The following is a 19,283-nucleotide window of genomic DNA, read 5'->3' as shown; positions in this document are numbered from 1 at the left end:
TGTTTAGAGCTTTTATAATGGAAGTAAAAGAGTGAATAGTGGTCTGGAAAAATGTATGGGAATATGTCATGGTTGTATTACTGTCAACATGGTTGTCTTGTGTTTTCATGGATAGAACATTATGTTAAAAAACAGTTCATATGGTGACAGTGACACATGGCTTACTACAGTAAAACGTGGCAGTTACCATAGTTGTCGTAAATAAATAATCCCATTTTCTTACCTAAAACAGAGGCTGGATAGAATGTAGGGTCATTTTAATGATGCTACAAGTAAATGCAACCAAAACACTACTTTTTGAAACAAAATGTTACAGTGTAATGTCCGTTTGATTGGTGAGGGAATGGAAGCTGTATTTGTATTTGAAGAGAAGTTCATTCAAGGTTCATACAGGGAAAGCTGAAGCTTGGAATTTTGAAGGAAGAAAAAGTGAGTAGCACCAAAAGTTCCGGTAAATGAAAAGAATCTAATTTTAGTCAGTAAAAGAAATCTGTATGAGGAAGTAAAAGTACTTGCAGAATTTTTGATGTATGAAGGCAAAACCTAAGTTTATACTTTGAAAACAGATATAAAAAAAGAATTAGATTTAGAGGAAGACAACTTACAGAGTATGGTTGAAATCACAAGGACAGATATGATAAAGAATGAAGATGTGAGATGGCTATGTGGCATGAAAAATCATTAAGAAGGTGCTCTTAAAGATGGTATGGTCAAGCAGAACTTATAGCAGATAGTAAGGTGGTTAAAAAGCTTTATACTGCATACTGCAGTAGAAGTCATGAAATTACCATGCACTTTCTGAACATAGATGCACACACAACACTTTATGAAGAGTAGGTCCAACCTGAGAATGTGACCAGCTTCCCGAGTGCTACATAGCCTCACAAGAATGGAAGGGACTCGTAGGGCAGGAAGTATGTAGGTGGTCATGAAGGTACAAGGATAACAGGAGCAAAGATGAGACTGATAAATGTTATATGACAATTAATCAGGGCTAGAAATATTTCAGATGAAAATATCAGATGAAAATATGTGATCTAGAATTGGGTGCAGTTGAAGTAAAGGTGGTACGAATGGATACTTAGGTCTCACTTGAAATGTAGTGTGCATTGTGCAAAAGGAAGAAACTCATATTTTAGAATGGAAGTTCATGTAGTTGGTAGGGAGCTAATGACCAGGAAGGTATATTACCAGTACTACCTGCCTGGTTATCAGGAGGGCAAGTGACAGCTGTTTAGTGAGCCAGCACTTCAGTGGGTGTCAAGTTGCACTCTGATTCAGGTAGCTGTCTTTTCTTTCTACCTCATTCACACTTGGACCACTGGCATTCTGTCCAAACATGCAATCTCTCTTTGTCACACATAACACATGTCAACACTTAACATACACAAGCTCATTCTTCATAGCTCTAAATTTTCCTGTGGTGAGCACTATGTGCTAGGCCTGCCTATTGGCAAGAAGGTGGGAACATTTAGGTAGGAGCATTAGGAAGAAAGGTTTAGGTAAAAGTAATACATAGGAACATTAGGTGGAAGCATTAGGTTGAAATAATCAGTAGAACATTAGGTGGGAGCCTCTGCACACACTGTGCTAGACTTGCCATCTGCCAGTGGCCTGTTAGGGGTAAGGCACAAAAGACTAATAATTTGCACTAAATTTCACTGCTTATGGAGACTCTTTTGCTATGGCCACCACCTTGAGAGAGTTCCAGAATGGAACAGGCATCAGAGATATATTTAGATAGAAAGGAAGTTCACGTATCAACTTAATACACAGGACAATGGCTGAAGATGTGTGAGTGAATCTTACAGAGGCTGTATGAACATCCTCCTCCTTTCAGAATACAAATGCAAGTAAACCTAAAAGGCAGAGTAAATCTAATAACAACATTACTTTAAATTCTTTATTCGAGTTTGAATGAATCCTTGACATTTAAAACACTACTTCCATCTATCTACTTACCCATCCCTAATGCCTGTTCCCTCCAGGAACTCCCTCACGGGGTTGGCTATGGCAAAAGTCTCCACAACTAGTAAACTCTAGTGTCACTTCTTAGCCTTTTGCACCTCATCTTTAACAGGCCTATGGCAGAGGGCAAATCTAGCACATTATTTCCAAAGGCTTTTAGCTAATGTTCCTACTGGCTACTTCCATGTAAAGTGCCTACCTAAAGTTTCTGCCTAATAGTCCAACTTACTTCTTCTACCAACTGCCTTTGCCTAATGTTCCTACCAACTATTTTTACCATATGCTCCTATTTAATGTTCCTATCTACTATTTCTATTTACTGCTCCTACCATTTTACCAAAAGGCAAGGCTGGCGCACAGTGCTCACCACCGGAACATCCAGTTATGAAGAATGAGTTGTGCAACTTCAGTGTTGTCAAGTGTCATGTGTGACACAAAGGTATTGTATGCTTATTGACAGAATGCTGACAGTCCATATGTGTGTGTGGCAGAAAGAAAAACAGCTACATGGGTAAGAGGAGTGCAACTTGACAAACAATGAAGTGCTAGCTCACTACAAAGCTGTCACTAACCCACCCTATAGCCAAACAGGGAGCACCGGTAATGTACCTTCTTGGTTATTGGCTGCCTATCATCTACCACCTACATTATAAAATGGCATTGAATAATCAAACTGCTTTAATACTGTGCAATCTTAAAAACAGTGGCAATACAAGCCAACACCAAATAAAAACAAAATGGCACAACTACCACCTAATGAGTTATTTCAACAATCTATGTAAATGATCTAAACTTATACCACATCAAAAAAACATTTTATTCTATAGTTATCATTACTGAATTACTGTTTTTTAACTTGTAGCCACGCAGTATGTTTCTTCTGAGTCCCATGCCATAATGTTGGGTGATCTAACAATGATTAATATTTTACAAAAATGTAATCTTAGTGCTTCAGAATATGACTCAAAGCATTAAAATCATCGAAACTTTTTTGTAGTGATTTTTTCTAGTACATGTACCCACCCTAAAGTATACAATTCTACCAATCAATTATTCTTAACCCTTAAAGGACTATGCCCTAAAAATTCAGGAATAACGTGCGGTCAATGAATATAAGACAATGAAAATACTTTCTCTTAATCAACTTTACTTAAGAAAACCTCACGTTAATTTCCCTGGGGATAGCATTTACCATACTTTAAATAGTATTTTAGAAATCTTGATGTTATGGTCTTCCAAAACAGCTTCAGCTCTGTATACCCATGAATGCATAGAAACTAAGGCTGGTCTAATCCATTTTCCAATATTTCATGAATATTTTTCTAAACAATTCTAAGTCCAAAAAGTCAGGAGACTTTAAAACCATCATTCTAAAAGAATAATTACTTAATCTTCATGTGAGACTGATCATAAAAATCTCAATTTAATGCACAAAGCTGCAACAAAGATTCAATGTCTCACCCCACAACAGTTGTAACATCCAGGGACATACTGTGTGCAAGATATTCTCACATATTCTTTAAATAACTCTATAAGTTTAAATAATATGATATAAAACTCAACCTGACATCTATTTTAAGAATTAATACTATATGCATCCAAGTAGGTGTGCATAAATTTTTTTTTTTTTTTTTTTTTTTTTGCTTTGTTGCTGTCTCCCGCGTTTGCGAGGTAGCGCAAGGAAACAGACGAAAGAAATGGCCCAACCCACCCCCATACACATGTATATACATACACGTCCACACACGCAAATATACATACCTACACAGCTTTCCATGGTTTACCCCAGACGCTTCACATGCCCTGATTCAATCCACTGACAGCACGTCAACCCCGGTATACCACATCGCTCCAATTCACTCTATTCCTTGCCCTCCTTTCACCCTCCTGCATGTTCAGGCCCCGATCACACAAAATCTTTTTCACTCCATCTTTCCACCTCCAATTTGGTCTCCCTCTTCTCCTCGTTCCCTCCACCTCCAACACATATATCCTCTTGGTCAATCTTTCCTCACTCATTCTCTCCATGTGCCCAAACCATTTCAAAACACCCTCTTCTGCTCTCTCAACCACGCTCTTTTTATTTCCACACATCTCTCTCACTCTTACGTTACTTACTCGATCAAACCACCTCACACCACACATTGTCCTCAAACATCTCATTTCCAGCACATCCATCCTCCTGCGCACAACTCTATCCATAGCCCACGCCTCGCAACCATACAACATTGTTGGAACCACTATTCCTTCAAACATACCCATTTTTGCTTTCCGAGATAATGTTCTCGACTTCCACACATTCTTCAAGACTCACAGAATTTTCGCCCCCTCCCCCACCCTATGATCCACTTCCGCTTCCATGGTTCCATCCGCTGCCAGATCCACTCCCAGATATCTAAAACACTTCACTTCCTCCAGTTTTTCTCCATTCAAACTCACCTCCCAATTGACTTGACCCTCAACCCTACTGTACCTAATAACCTTGCTCTTATTCACATTTACTCTTAACTTTCTTCTTTCACACACTTTACCAAACTCAGTCACCAGCTTCTGCAGTTTCTCACATGAATCAGCCAAAAAATTATCATAATGTATACAGCCCACCCACAGCAGGTGGGTGGGTTGTATACATCAATATATTTACTGTTGGGTGATGAGATGGTCACTGATGTCTTACTTTATGATATTTCAAACTTCATTATAAATGCTGACTGGAAAAAACCTGTTAAGATAAACCTACAAGTAAAATATTTGAAAGATAGATGTCTGCCCAGCACTCACAGGACACATCTAATACATTAGTGAGCAGCCACTTTGTGTCAGAAATCCGTGATTACCAGAGCTTCTAGAGAAAATTTGCAAGCTTGTTTGCTGATTTAAGAGCAAAGCTATAGGCATCTCTAAATCTTAGTAAGCAACATCAAAAGCAGAGATTTCCTTGCTAAATATGTAATATCAAGGAACACTGTTTAACAGTGACATAGGAAACAAATCAACCATAATCCTTATTTGAAAAAGGAGTAAAGCAGCAAGCTGCCAAGATGACTCCAAACTTAAAAATAAATCTCATGAAAGCTGTCTTGAAGACTTAATCTATCTAAATTACGAAAAGAAAGTTAAGAACTGATATGATAGATTTAAGTTAACATGGAAATTACAGTTCTTCTTGGAAATATCTATAGATACACGTCCTCCCAAATAGGAAAGCATTATTGACCATCACATATACCAGCAACCTATGAAACCATAGCCCACCATTGGTTAAAAAATGAACTATTATCTGAACCTGAATTAGGTTAAGTCGTTATATATTCTAATGTTTTGACACTAAATTGGCACATACAGAATAAGCAAATAAATCATCTTTCCCAAAGTATCACTTTAATAGGAACAGTTGTTACCATTTACTTCAAGGTATGAAGACCTCTAAACAAGCAACCCTTCATAAATAGTTTCTGAAAAATTAGTTTGTCTACAGTTTTCAAGATTACACAAAATACTTAGTTTGATTCCAAAATACATCTACCATACTTGAACTGCTACCTATCTATATCTCTGACTACCATTCCTACTGGGAACTACCATTTAGGGGGTGGCCACAGCAAAGGAGTCTCCATTTATCCCTGTCCTTACATGCCTACCTCACATACACCATTCCACGAATTCTTCCACCATTTCTCTCCCTCCACATCTCTCTTACACTCCCTAATGTATTTCTTCTTTCCATTTAGTCATACTAAATGCCACTTTACTCAGTGACTTAGAATACGGCAGTGAGTCAAGAAAAAATAACTGGCAACTCAAAAACATTGTTTCTATATCCCTTGCCCAATTTCTTTTTAATTCAGCAGATCAGTAACTATCAAAATGCTTTAAGGAAGACTAATCTATCAACTCTAATGACATCATTTCATATGAGATCACCAGTTACTCAAATAAAAATAGACTTTAATGCCAAAATTTTTGGCATTCCATTAATACATTTTCCATGGAAAAATTACATTTGCAGGTATCACACATTGGGGCATGTTTCCACTCCATTAAGTGACCAGGGATCGACACAGTATAACTGATCCCAAATCAGCAAAGAACTGTTTATAATGACAATTACTGCTTAAGGGAATGATTGCATAATTCAACAACTTTATTAATCCTCTAAAGTCTGTTGTTTTGGGGGATTTCAAAGTCCCATCTAGCTTACCATTTACATCTAACATTTCCTTTTTATTCTGCTCATAAATTCATTATGTGAGGTTTAACTCTTGCATACATAGTGCTAGATATACAGCAGCTGCTTTAGCCTCAACATCTATTTCAGTACCAATAATACCAGCATGTCCTGAAGATCAGCAAAATTTTACATTCTTATGTTCTGAGCAGATTCTTATCATCAAGTCTTGGACTTTTTGAGCTATGGGATCATACTGGAATGCGCTGGAGCATAGTGCAATATGGTTCGAAGTGCACTCACAGAATCAGGAAAAGATTGTAAATCTCTTTTTCGAAGACTGCTTAATTAATTCAAGAGCAACCCAAATATCATACATTCTGCAATATGGAAATTCTCCTTCAGTAGCCATAGCTACTGACCCATCTGTAAATATCTTTGCTCTGTTAGCATGAGCAGTAACATGCTGAACGGATCTCTGTTATTACAAGAGCAATATTCCACTTCACTGATTTCATCAATTCTTTCCAAAGTTTGATCTCAGGAACCTTCCAGAAAAGGAAACAAGCAAACCTACTTCTTGAAGCATTAAATGGTTTAGAGTACGTTGGATAGTGATCGAATACCTCAGTCCTCTCACCAGCAAAAACACTAACTGTTTATGTAGGGTACTTGGTCTAACTTTAAAGCCTCCAGATATAGTGAAAACAAGTCCTTTATACCTTTAATCTATATAAAGTTCAACAGAATCTGTATACAGCTTTCAACTTTTCAGGATCTGAATGCTCCATCACACTTTCTGATACCAAGAATATGGACAATATCAGCATGTTTCAGGATTATAAATGGCCAATGAACATATCTGGCAACGATGATCCAGTTTTGATCTACATAAAGAATTACATAACAACAAGGTAAACTTCAAAATGTTTAGCAACATTGTCATTATTTCTTTTTTCAAATGGAGGCTCCAGTCATGGCCAGAAGTCCATGTCAAGGTCAGGCCTTAACTGAAATACAGAGAGGTTACTGAAAGGGAAGAATAATCAAGGAAAATATTTACCAATTCCAGAGGGAGTGCAAAACCTTGGTTTTTAAAATGTGCCATGTCATAGTTCTTGGGAAAGGTATGAGAGTGTAGAGAGTTCCTAAGTTTCAAGTTGTATAGAAAGTTATCAAAAAGGCCTACCCTTGAGTTGCAAAAGGCCACAAAATAATCATAAGACTCAGCAGCCTACCAAATACTGAGTGGTCTAGCTAGTGATGGTTGCACACAAGCAGACAGCTCTCAAGAGCAAAAATCAAAGCAATACCTACAGAAGAGGGAAAGTGAAATAACATTGCAGCGTAGGGCAAGCAGATCAAGTTCTGAAGGTAACTTGGGACAGTTTATAAGAGACCACTTTTGACTCAACTCTGTGAAGTAAGGATGTAGAGTCAACACCATCTCAAATATGAGAGCAGTACTCCAAACAAGTATGGATCAATCCTTAGTATAAATGGAGCAAGTTGCTCAGAAAAAAGACAAATTTCAACATATACAGATTTTGATATGAAGGGCCTATGTTATTCTACATAAAAAAATAACCAAAATTTTTACTTCCTCTTTGTACGGAATAAGAAAACTTTTACCTAATACTGTATATGTGGAACTGCTATTCTTTGAGTTGATCTTGTATATAAACTGTACAACTACATTTTTGTTCTGAGAAATTAACACCAGATCTATCTGCCCAATCAGCAATCTTGTCAACATCATCTTGCAAGTATCTCACAGCAACTTCAGGAAGTTAAAGATATACAACAGATGGCCAAATCATCAAAATATGGGATAATCTAACATTCCCAGAATATTTTGTACAAGACTGTCAATGGTAGCAATGGAGCAGGCACAATGTCTGGTGGGAATTCTCTTGAGTACTCACTTTAATCTTCTGTCCTTCAAAAACTGTTCTATAAACCTAAAATAATCTACCTTAAAATCCCATTCTATGAAAATGCCTCATTATATCATATCTCCAACCAGTATCACAAGCCCTCTCTAAATTAAAGAACACTGCTATTGTATGATAAGCAAATCATTTCTGAAAGTCACCTTATACTGGATGGGAAAGATATCACTATTTCTCTCAAGGTATCAAACCAAAATATTGATAATCACTTTTTCCATCACTCTCCAGGGATAATAAGTACAGTATCTATACCTTGTAGGATTGGCAGACTCTTTACTTGGCTCGAGAAGAGCAATAATAAGGGATATCTTCCAACTAAGCATGGGTCAAACAAATTACACCCACGAAAGTTAGTTTACCAAAATGAACCTAAATGAAGGTACTATTTGCATGGAATGAGCAAAATTGCCTGGAATTAACTGTATCTTTTAAATCATCTGCCCGACTGATGTTGGCTAGGGTCTTCCTAAACAATGATACTAAATACACTCCTAAAGATGCAATGGAGACAGATGGGAAATACTTATATTTGTTTATCTATTATACTTTGTTGCTGTCTCCCACGTTAGCAAGGAAGCGCAAGGAAACAGACGAAAGAATGGCCCAACCCACCCATATACACATGTTTATACATACACGTCCACATACGCACATATACATACCTATACATCTCAACGTATACATATACATATGTACACATGTACATAATGCATACTATCTGCCCTTATTCATTCCTACCACAACCCAGCCACACATGAAATGACAACCCCCTCTCCCCGCATGTGCGCGACGTAGCGCTAGGAAAAGACAACAAAGGCCACATTCGTTCACACTCAGTCTCTAGCTGTCATGTATAATGCACCGAAACCACAGCTCCATTTCCACATCCAGGCCCCACACAACTTTCCATGGTTTACCCCAGATGCTTCACATCCCCTGGTTCAATCCATTGACAGCACGTCGACCCCAGTATACCACATCATTCTAATTTATTCTATTCCTTGCACGACTTTCACCCTCCTGCATGTTCAGGCTCCGATCACTCAAAATCTTTTTCACTCCATCTTTCCACCTCCAATTTGGTCTCCCACTTCTCCTCATTCCCTCCACCTCTGACACATATATCCTCTTGGTCAATCTTTCTTCACAAATTCTCTCCATGAGACCAAACCATTTCAAAACACCCTCTTCTGCCCTCTCAACCATACTCTTTTTTATTACCACACATCTCTCTTACCCTTTCATTACCTAATCAAACCACCTCACAGCACATATTGTCCTCAAACATCTCATTTCCAGCACATCCACCCTCCTCCGCACAACCCTATCTATAGCCAATGCCTCGCAACCATATAACATTGTTGGAACCACTATTCCTTCAAACATACCCATTTTTGCTTTCCAAGATAACGTTCTCAACCACACATTTATAACACTCCCAGAACTTTCACCCCCTCTCCTACCCTATGATTCACTTCCGCTTCCATGGTTCCATCCGCTGCCAAATCCACTCCTAGATATCTATTACACTTCACTTCCTCCAGTTTTTCTCCATTAAAATTTACCTCCCAAATGACTTGTCCCTCAACCCAACTCTACCTAAAAACCTTGCTCTTACTCATATTTACTCTCAGCTTTCTTTTTTCACACACTTTAACAAACTCAGTCACCAGCTTCTGCAGTTTCACATGAATCAGCCACCAGCACTGTATCATCAGCAAACAACAACTGACTCACTCCCAAGCTCGCTCATCCACAACAGACTGCATACTTGCCCCTCTTTACAAAACTCATGCATTCACCTCCCTAACAACCCCATCCATAAACAAATTAAACAACCATGGAGACATCATGCATCCCTGCCACAAAACAACATTCACTGAGAACCAGTCACTTTCCTCTCTTCCTACACGAACACATGCCTTACATCCTCGATAAAAACTTTTCACTGCTTTTTACAACTTGCCTCCCACACCATATATTCTTAATATCTTCCACAGAGCATCTCTGTCAACTCTATCATATGCCTTCTCCAGATCCATAAATGCTACATACAAATCCATTTGCTTTTCTAAGTATTTCTCACATACATTCTTCAAAGCAAACACCTGATCCACACATCCTCTACCACTTCTGAAACCACACTGCTCTTCCCCAATCTGATGCTCTGTACATGACTTCACCCTCTCAATCAATGCCCTCCAATATAATTTCCCAGGAATACTCAACAAACTTATACCTCTGTAATTCGAGCACTAACTTTTATCCCCTTTGCCTTTGTACAATGGCACTATGCAGGCATTCCGCCAATCCTCAGGCACCTCACCATGAGTTATACATACATTAAATAACCTTATCAACCAGTCAACAATACAGTCACCTCCTTTTTGAGTAAATTCCACTGCAGTACCATCCAAACCCACTGTCTTTCCAGCTTTCATCTTCCACAAAGCTTTTACTACCTCTTCTCTTTTTACCAAATCATTCTCCCTAACCCTCTCACTTTGCACACCACCTCGACCCAAACACCCTATATCTGCCAATCTATCATCAAACACATTCAACAAACCTTTAAAATACTAACTCCATCTCCTTCTCACATCACCACTATTTGTTATCGCCTCCTCATTAGCCCCCTTTCCTGATGTTCCCATTTGTTCCCTTGTCTTACGCACTTTATTTACCTCCTTCCAAAACATCCTTTTATTCTCCCTAAAATCTAATGATACTCTCTAAACCCAACTCTCATTTGCTCTCTTTTTCACCTCTTGCACCTTGGGAAATGGTTATTCATATATAATACTACGGTAATTTCTAACAGGAACCAGGAGCAGGTGGTTTCACGCCATACTGACTGATTTTCGGAAAAAATGATTTTTTCACATAAAACATTTCATTATAAAATGAACACAACCAATAAATATGTCATAAAAGGCCGCTATTTATCCGAGGATACAAATCAAACGAGACCTGGGTTATGGCGATGGGTGATTTGAATGCAAAGGTGAGTAATGTGGCAGTTGAGGGAATAATTGGTATACATGGGGTGTTCAGTGTTGTAAATGGAAATGGTGAAGAGCTTGTAGATTTATGTGCTGAAAAAGGACTGGTGATTGGGAATACCTGGTTTAAAAAGCGAAATATACATAAGAATACGTATGTAAGTAGGAGAGATGGCCAGAGAGCGTTATTGGATTACGTGTTAATTGACAGGCGCGCAAAAGAGAAACTTTTGGATGTTAATGTGCTGAGAGGTGCAACTGGAGGGATGTCTGATCATTATCTTGTGGAGGCTAAGGTGAAGATTTGTATGGGTTTTCAGAAAAGAAGAGTGAATGTTGGGGTGAAGATGGTGGTGAGAGTAAGTGAGCTTGGGAAGGAGGCTTGTGTGAGGAAGTACCAGGAGAGACTGAGTACAGAATGGAAAAAGGTGAGAACAATGGAAATAAGGGGAGTGGGGGAGGAATGGGATGTATTTAGGGAAGCAGTGATGGATTGCGCAAAAGATGCTTGTGGCATGAGAAGAGTGGGAGGTGGGTTGATTAGAAAGGGTGATGAGTGGTGGGATGAAGAAGTAAGATTATTAGTGAAAGAGAAGAGAGAGGCATTTGGACGATTTTTGCAAGGAAAAAATGCAATTGAGTGGGAGATGTATAAAAGAAAGAGACAGGAGGTCAAGATAAAGGTGCAAGAGGTGAAAAAGAGGGCAAATGAGAGTTGGGGTGAGAGAGTATCATTAAATTTTAGGGAGAATAAAAAGATGTTCTGGAAGGAGGTAAATAAAGTGCGTAAGACAAGGGAGCAAATGGGAACTTCAGTGAAGGGCGCGAATGGGGAGGTGATAACAAGTAGTGGTGATGTGAGAAGAAGATGGAGTGAGTATTTTGAAGGTTTGTTGAATGTGTTTGATGATAGAGTGGCAGATATAGGGTGTTTTGGTCGAGGTGGTGTGCAAAGTGAGAGGGTTAGGGAAAATGATTTGGTATACCACATCGATCCAATTCACTCTATTCCTTGCCCTCCTTTCACCCTCCTGCATGTTCAGGCCCCGATCACACAAAATCTTTTTCACTCCATCTTTCCACCTCCAATTTGGTCTCCCACTTCTCCTCGTTCCCTCCACCTCCGACACATATATCCTCTTGGTCAATCTTTCCTCACTCATTCTCTCCATGTGCCCAAACCACTTCAAAACACCCTCTTCTGCTCTCTCAACCACGCTCTTTTTATTTCCACACATCTCTCTTACCCTTACGTTAATTACTTGATCAAACCTCCTCACACCACACATTGTCCTCAAACATCTCATTCCAGCACATCCATCCTCCTGCGCACAATTCTATCCACAGCCCACGCCTCGCAACCATACAACATTGTTGGAACCACTATTCCTTCAAACATACCCATTTTTGCTTTCCGAGATAATGTTCTCGACTTCCAAACATTCTTCAAGGCTCCCAGGATTTTCGCCCCCTCCCCCACCCTATGATCCACTTCCGCTTCCATGGTTCCATCCGCTGCCAGATCCACTCCCACATATCTAAAACACTTTACTTCCTCCAGTTTTTCTCCATTCAAACTTACCTCCCAACTGACTTGACCCTCAACCCTACTGTACCTAATAACCTTGCTCTTATTCACATTTACTCTTAACTTTCTTCTTTCACACACTTTACCAAACTCAGTCACCAGCTTCTGCAGTTTCTCACATGAATCAGCCACCAGCGCTGTATCGTCAGCGAACAACAACTGACTCACTTCCCAAGCTCTCTCATCCCCAACAGACTTCATACTAGCCCCTCTTTCCAAAACTCTTGCATTCACCTCCCTAACAACCCCATCCATAAACAAATTAAACAACCATGGAGACATCACACACCCCTGCCGCAAACCTACATTCACTGAGAACTAATCACTTTCCTCTCTTCCTACACGTACACATGCCTTACATCCTCGATAAAAACTTTTCACTGCTTCTAACAACTTGCCTCCCACACCATATATTCTTAATACCTTCCACAGAGCATCTCTATCAACTCTATCATATGCCTTCTCCAGATCCATAAATGCTACATATAAGTCCATTTGCTTTTCTAAGTATTTCTCACATACATTCTTCAAAGCAAACACCTGATCCACACATTCTCTACCACTTCTGGAACCACACCGCTCTTCCCCAATCTGATGCTCTGTACATGCCTTCACCCTCTCAATCAATACCCTCTCATATAATTTACCAGGAATACTCAACAAACTTATACCTCTGTAATTTAAGCACTCACTCTTATTCCCTCTGCTTTTGTACAATGGCACTATGCAAGGATTCTGCCAATCCTCAGGCACCTCACCATGAATCATACATACATTAAATAACCTTACCATCCAGTCAACAATACAGTCACCCCCTTTTTTAATAAATTCCACTGCAATACCATCCAAACCCGCTGCCTTGCCAGCTTTCATCTTCTGCAAAGCTTTTACTACCTCTTCTCTGTTTGCCAAATCATTTTCCCTAACCCTCTTCCTTTGCACACCACCTCGACCAAAACACCCTATATCTGCCCCTCTATCATCAAACACATTCAACAAACTCTCACATCACCACTACTTGTTATCACCTCCCCATAAGCCCTCTTCACTCAAGTTCCCATTTGTTCTATAGTTGTTCATTTGTTCTATAGTAACAAAAACCCTACCTCCTACCAATACCGGATAATAATACTTTTATTGTAAATACTTCTGTTCCATATGCCTCCATTGCTTCTTTGGCTCTGTATACAGTTTCATTATGACATTTAAAGTGTTCTTTTCAGTAGTGTTCATTGTTTTAGGATAATCAAGGCAAAGATATTAAGGCATGAAGTGGTATAGGAGATTCCTTTGATTACTATTCTACTTCATACTATCTTCTCAATGAAAACCCATTTCATGCGAGTAATAACTTCCTTTGGGTTCACTGCACTTTTATTTTGGAAAATTAATTTTCAATCATATAATTCAATAGTAGTATATCGGGGGAAATGTGGGGTTAATTGATGTATGAGTAATATATTTGTAAAAATCAACAGATCCTATGAAAACCTCACCTAACATCCCTAACAATCATGAATTATCTTAATGTTCAATATTCGAGTCAAATTATGTCACTCAAATCCGTGAGTGACTGCCATACAAGTGGTAAGGAGATGTCAACAAAGAGACAAGTGGGAAAGTAGAACTGTAGAGCAAAATCATTAAAATCCAAAGCTAATTATACTGCAAAACTAAACTAGAGCTTTATGCATTTCCTAAGAGATATCTGCTGAAGGAAAGTTCTATAAGCAGCAGAGTCCACTCATACAATTTTTGTTCATTAATTCTTGAACCATAAAGTACAATTCTTCAAAAGAACTTACTAAGCAAATATGCTTTAAATAAAAACTAGACGATTTCTGGAGATGATGATATTGTCTTTTTCACATTCATCTGATGCTTTATGAAACAAAACCAATACCTTAGCTAACCTAACATTCCTTAATGATCACTGCTGACAAAAGTTTCGTTAAGTGATAATACAAAATTGCAAGATCCATGAAGAATTACCAATAATATGACTATGCACTCTAACATGGCTTCTGAAAATCAAGATCTCATAGATGCTTTGCATTCAAAGAAGTCGAGAAAAACCACGGACTAATAATATCGTTATTCCAAATATGAATAATCTAACAATGCACCACGGCATTTCATACTTGTTTGGCCACCCTGATCGCCACTTTTAAATCATAACAATAGCTGGTAGACTCAAGAACGATCCCAACTAGGATGCCCAATCATGATATTTGCACTAAAACATAACCTTGAGGAATAACTGCACATGTCAGATCCCTATCCCTGTCCGTTAGCTCATATTTGTGTTCTATCCATAATCCTCAACAACATCGCAAGGAAAAAATTAAGGATGCTCGGCCAGGCCTGTTCTCCTACATTATATCGGTAGTTCAGTATATAATTATTTCTTTGGTGATTTTAATTCAATATTTACCTTGAACGACTTGCGTTGTAGCGGTAGCCATCTCTACCACCTTGTTCAGCAACAGAAGCCCTCAGCACTCGAGAAGTTAGTTCAAGATGTGGAGGAAGAATATGAAGTAAACAAAGTTCACTGTTTACAAAAAGCCCAGCACGTAGTTCTCGCGACTTGCGAGACGCGACAACGAGAACACAGGTAGTGGGACTCACCACAGGGAGTACATATCTAAAGTTTCAGTTTAATTAATTTTGAGTAAATCACCAAGTACAGATAATTATTTGTAATTCGTACATCTATATGATTGGAAACTGAAATGATAGACAATATCTAGCATAGAATGCAGCTTGAAACGAGGTGCTATCGTCAAATTGAGGCATGCAAATAATTTAATGTTTTCCGCAGAACTTCGTAATGTTTGAAATTCGTCTAGATATTGCATGTACTCCGGTTAACATAATTCACACTCTTTTAACTATTAGACAATTTTGGACAACCGGTGAATTTTATCCACTATAAATCATAGGGAGCACTGAAATAAAGATTGCTGATGCCAGATGATGCCTTCCTAATAATAATATCGCAAATTATCCCTTAACATACTATGAATGACCCAAGACCGGCGTGGATTTTCATTGCAGATATGAATCATTTAGTTAAATCAGTCGCAGGAAAGCAAGTGGATGCAAAATGTCAAAGGCCACTTGAGCAATCTTAGAAAGCTTCTTTTTTCCCGAGCATGAAAATCCAGTGCAGTATGATCCCGGTACAAACTAGATTTTTTTTTATTCTCAAAGTATATCAATGTAAGTATGCTGATTTATGAGTAAATAGTGTACGTATCAAGTTTTCGGGATAATAAACTACTAGGAAAATTTGAAGTCAAGTGACCAAGAGTACGCATATTTTGGAGATAGATATATGGCAGTATCGAGTCAACGAGATGCTTAATCCCTTGCGAACGACGTTACGACATTGGAGCACAACTGTGCGACTCCTGACTCTCAACTCATGATGGTACAACCTTTGAGCACAAGGGTACGAGCCTTGATTACGACGGCACGTCCCTTGAGCACGTCGACGGAATGACACTTGGATATGGCAATGTGACATCTGACCTGGTCAATGGGACAGGTGGAGCGCTGTAAGGAGAAATAGGCGATGGTATGTTGATAGCCTGGATGTGGAGATGAAAGCCAAAGGCCAGGCCCTCATACCCAAGTGTCCTACCATCGTCTTCATGGATCGTTCCGTCGAACTGAAGAGGAATATCTAAAATGACGGCAACTTTGGGCCTTATTGTGACGGGACATTTGCGATACTGGTGTCACTATCTGGCAGAGCAAAAATTGGGAAGTTTGAGGGTATAGCTGGCCCATAAATGCTGCGGGGATGCGAGGCGTGGACTATAAATGAGAATGTACAGAGGAGGGTATATTGGAAATGAAAATGTTTGAGGACAGCATGTGGTGTAAGGAAGGGTAATTAAGTAAGCAATAATATCTTAAGACAGAGGTGTGCTAATAAGAAGAGTGTGGTTGAGAGAGAACAGAAGAGGATGTGCTGAAATAGTTTGGACATATGCAGAGAATGAGTGAGCAAAGATTGATAAATAGGATGTATTTGTCTGAAGTGGAGGGAACAAGGAGAAGGGTGAGACCAAGTTGGATATGGAGGGAAGGAATGAAAAAGGTTTTAAGTGATCGGGGCCTAAACATGCAGGTGGTTAAAGACGTGCACGGGATAAAGTGAACTAGGACGATGTGGTGTACAGAAGTTGACGTGCTGTCAATGGACTGAGCCCAGATATGCGAAGCGGAAGAGGTTAACCATGGAAAGGCTTGTGGGGCTGAATGTGGATAGGGAGTCGTGGTTGCAGTGCATTACACATGACGGCTAGAGAATGGATGTGAGCGAATGCGACCTTTCTTCGTCTGTTTATGGCTCTACCATGCAAACGCAGGAAACAGCGACAGAGTATGTAATGGTTTACTTCAGACGCTTCACATGCCCTGGTTCAATCCATTGACAGCACGTCGACCACGGCATACCGCATCGTTCCAATTCACTCTGTTCATTGCACGCCTTTCTCCCTCCTGGTTGTTCAGGCCCCGATCGCTCAAAATCTTTTTCACTCCATCCTTCCACCTCCAATTTGGTCTCCCACTTCTCGTTCCCTATACCTCTGACACATATATCCTCTTTGATAATCTTTCCTCACTCATTCTCTCTATGCGACCAAACCATTTCAATACAGCCTCTTCTGTTCTCTCAACCACACTCGTTTTATTACCACACTTGCCTCTTACCCTTTCATTACTTAGCCGATCAAACCGCCTCACACCACATATTGTCCTCAAACATTTCATTTCAAACACATCCACCCTCCTCGACACAACCCTATCTATAGCCCACGCCTCGCAACCACATAACATTGTTGGAACCACTATTCATTCAAACATTCCCATTTTTGGTCTCCGAGATAACGTTCTCGCCTTCCACACATTTTTCATTGCTCCCAGAACTTTCGCCCGCTCACCCACCCCGTGACTCACTTCTGCTTCCATGGTTCCATCCGCTGCCAAATCCACTCCCAGATATCTAAAACACTTCACTTTCTCCAATTTTTCTCCATTCAAACTTACCTCCAAATTAACTTGTCCCTCAACCCTACTGAACCTAAAAACCTCGCTCTTACTCATATTTACTCTCAACTTTCTTCTTTCACATAATTCACCAAACTCAGTCACCAGCTTCTGCAGTTTCTCAACCGAATCAGCCACCAGCTATGAATCATCAGCATACAACAAGTGACTCACTTCCCAAGCCCTTTCATCCACAACGGACTGCATAGTTGCCCTCTCTCTCCAAAACTCTTCCATTCACCTGCCTAACCACCCCATCCATAGACAAATTAAACAACCATGGAGACATCACACACCCCTGCCGCAAACCGACATTCACTGAGAAACAATCACTTTCCTCTCTTCCTACTCGTAAACATACTTACATCCTCGAAAAAATCTTTTCACTGCTTCTAGCAACTTACCTCCCACACCATATACTCAAATACCTTTTACAAAGCATCTCTATCAACCCTATCCTATGCCTTCTCCAGATCCATAAATGCTACATACAAATCCATCTGCTTTTCTATGTATTTCTAACATACATTCTTCAAAGCAAACACCTGATCCACACATTCTCTACCACTTCTGAAACCACACTACTCTTTCCCAATCTGATGCTCTGTACATGCCTTTACCCTCTAAATCAATACCCTCCCATATTATTTCCCAGGAATACTAAACAAACTTATATCAAGGTAATTTGAATATTCACCTTTATCCCCTTTGCCTCTGTATAATGGCATTATGCATGCATTCCGCCAGTCTTCGGGAACTTCACATTGAATATCCTTACCAACCAATCAACAACACAGTCACCCCCTTTTTAATAAATTCCACTGCAATACCATCCAAAGCCGCCGCCTTGCTGGCTTTCATCTTCCGCAAATCTTTCACCACCTCTTCACTGTTTACCGGACCATGCTTCCTGACCCTCTCACTTTGCACACCACCTCGACCAAAACACCCTATATCTGCTATTCTATCATCAAACACATTAAATAGACCTTTGAAATACTCATTCCATCTCCTTCTCACTTCAACACTACTAGTTATTACCTCCACATTAGCCCCCTTCATAGATGTTCCCATTTGTTCTCCTGTCTTACGCACTGTATTTACCTCCTTCCAAAACATCTTTTTATTCACCCTAAAATTTAAGGATACGCTCTCCCTAACTCTCATTTGCTCTCTTTTTCACCTCTTGCACCTTTCTTTTGGCCTCCTGCCGCTTTCTTTTATACATCTCCCACTCATTTGCACGAATTCCCTCCAAAAACTGTCCAAACGCCTCTGTCTTCTCTTTCACTAACAATCTTACTTTTTCATCCCACCACTCACTACCCTTTCTAATCTGCCCACCTCCCACCTTTCTCATGCCACAAGCATCTTTTGCGCAAGCCATCACTGCTTTTCTAAATACATCATATTCCTACCCCACTCCCCTTACGTCATTTGCTCTCACCTTTTACCATTCTGCACTCAATCTCTCCTGGTACTTCCTCACACAGTTCTCCTTTCCAAGCTTACTTACTCTCACCACTCTCTTCACCCCAACA

General features: G+C 39.6%; 1 protein-coding gene across 5 annotated transcripts in view; it reads right to left on the bottom strand.

Moving 5' to 3' along the window:
• tgo (Aryl hydrocarbon receptor nuclear translocator homolog tgo) overlaps positions 1 to 19,283 on the bottom strand; it is a 942,634-nt gene that overhangs the window by 801,233 nt on the left and 122,118 nt on the right. For 2 of the 5 annotated variants that reach the window (XM_071670447.1, XM_071670539.1), the window contains exon 1: positions 15,113 to 15,285. The exons of 1 other annotated variant lie outside the window; for it this stretch is intronic. In XM_071670447.1, the coding sequence (XP_071526548.1) occupies positions 15,113 to 15,143 (31 nt within the window). In that variant the 5' untranslated portion in view covers positions 15,144 to 15,285. Of the gene's footprint in view, positions 1 to 15,112; positions 15,286 to 19,283 lie in introns of those variants that run through there. 2 more of the 5 variants (XM_071670262.1, XM_071670355.1) reach the window with 1 other exon arrangement.

Source organism: Panulirus ornatus, chromosome 1, assembly GCF_036320965.1.
Source record: "Panulirus ornatus isolate Po-2019 chromosome 1, ASM3632096v1, whole genome shotgun sequence".
Lineage (NCBI taxonomy): Eukaryota > Metazoa > Arthropoda > Malacostraca > Decapoda > Palinuridae > Panulirus > Panulirus ornatus.
The sequence above is the reverse complement of the archived record's forward strand: the minus strand, read 5'-3'. Positions and strand labels throughout refer to the sequence as shown.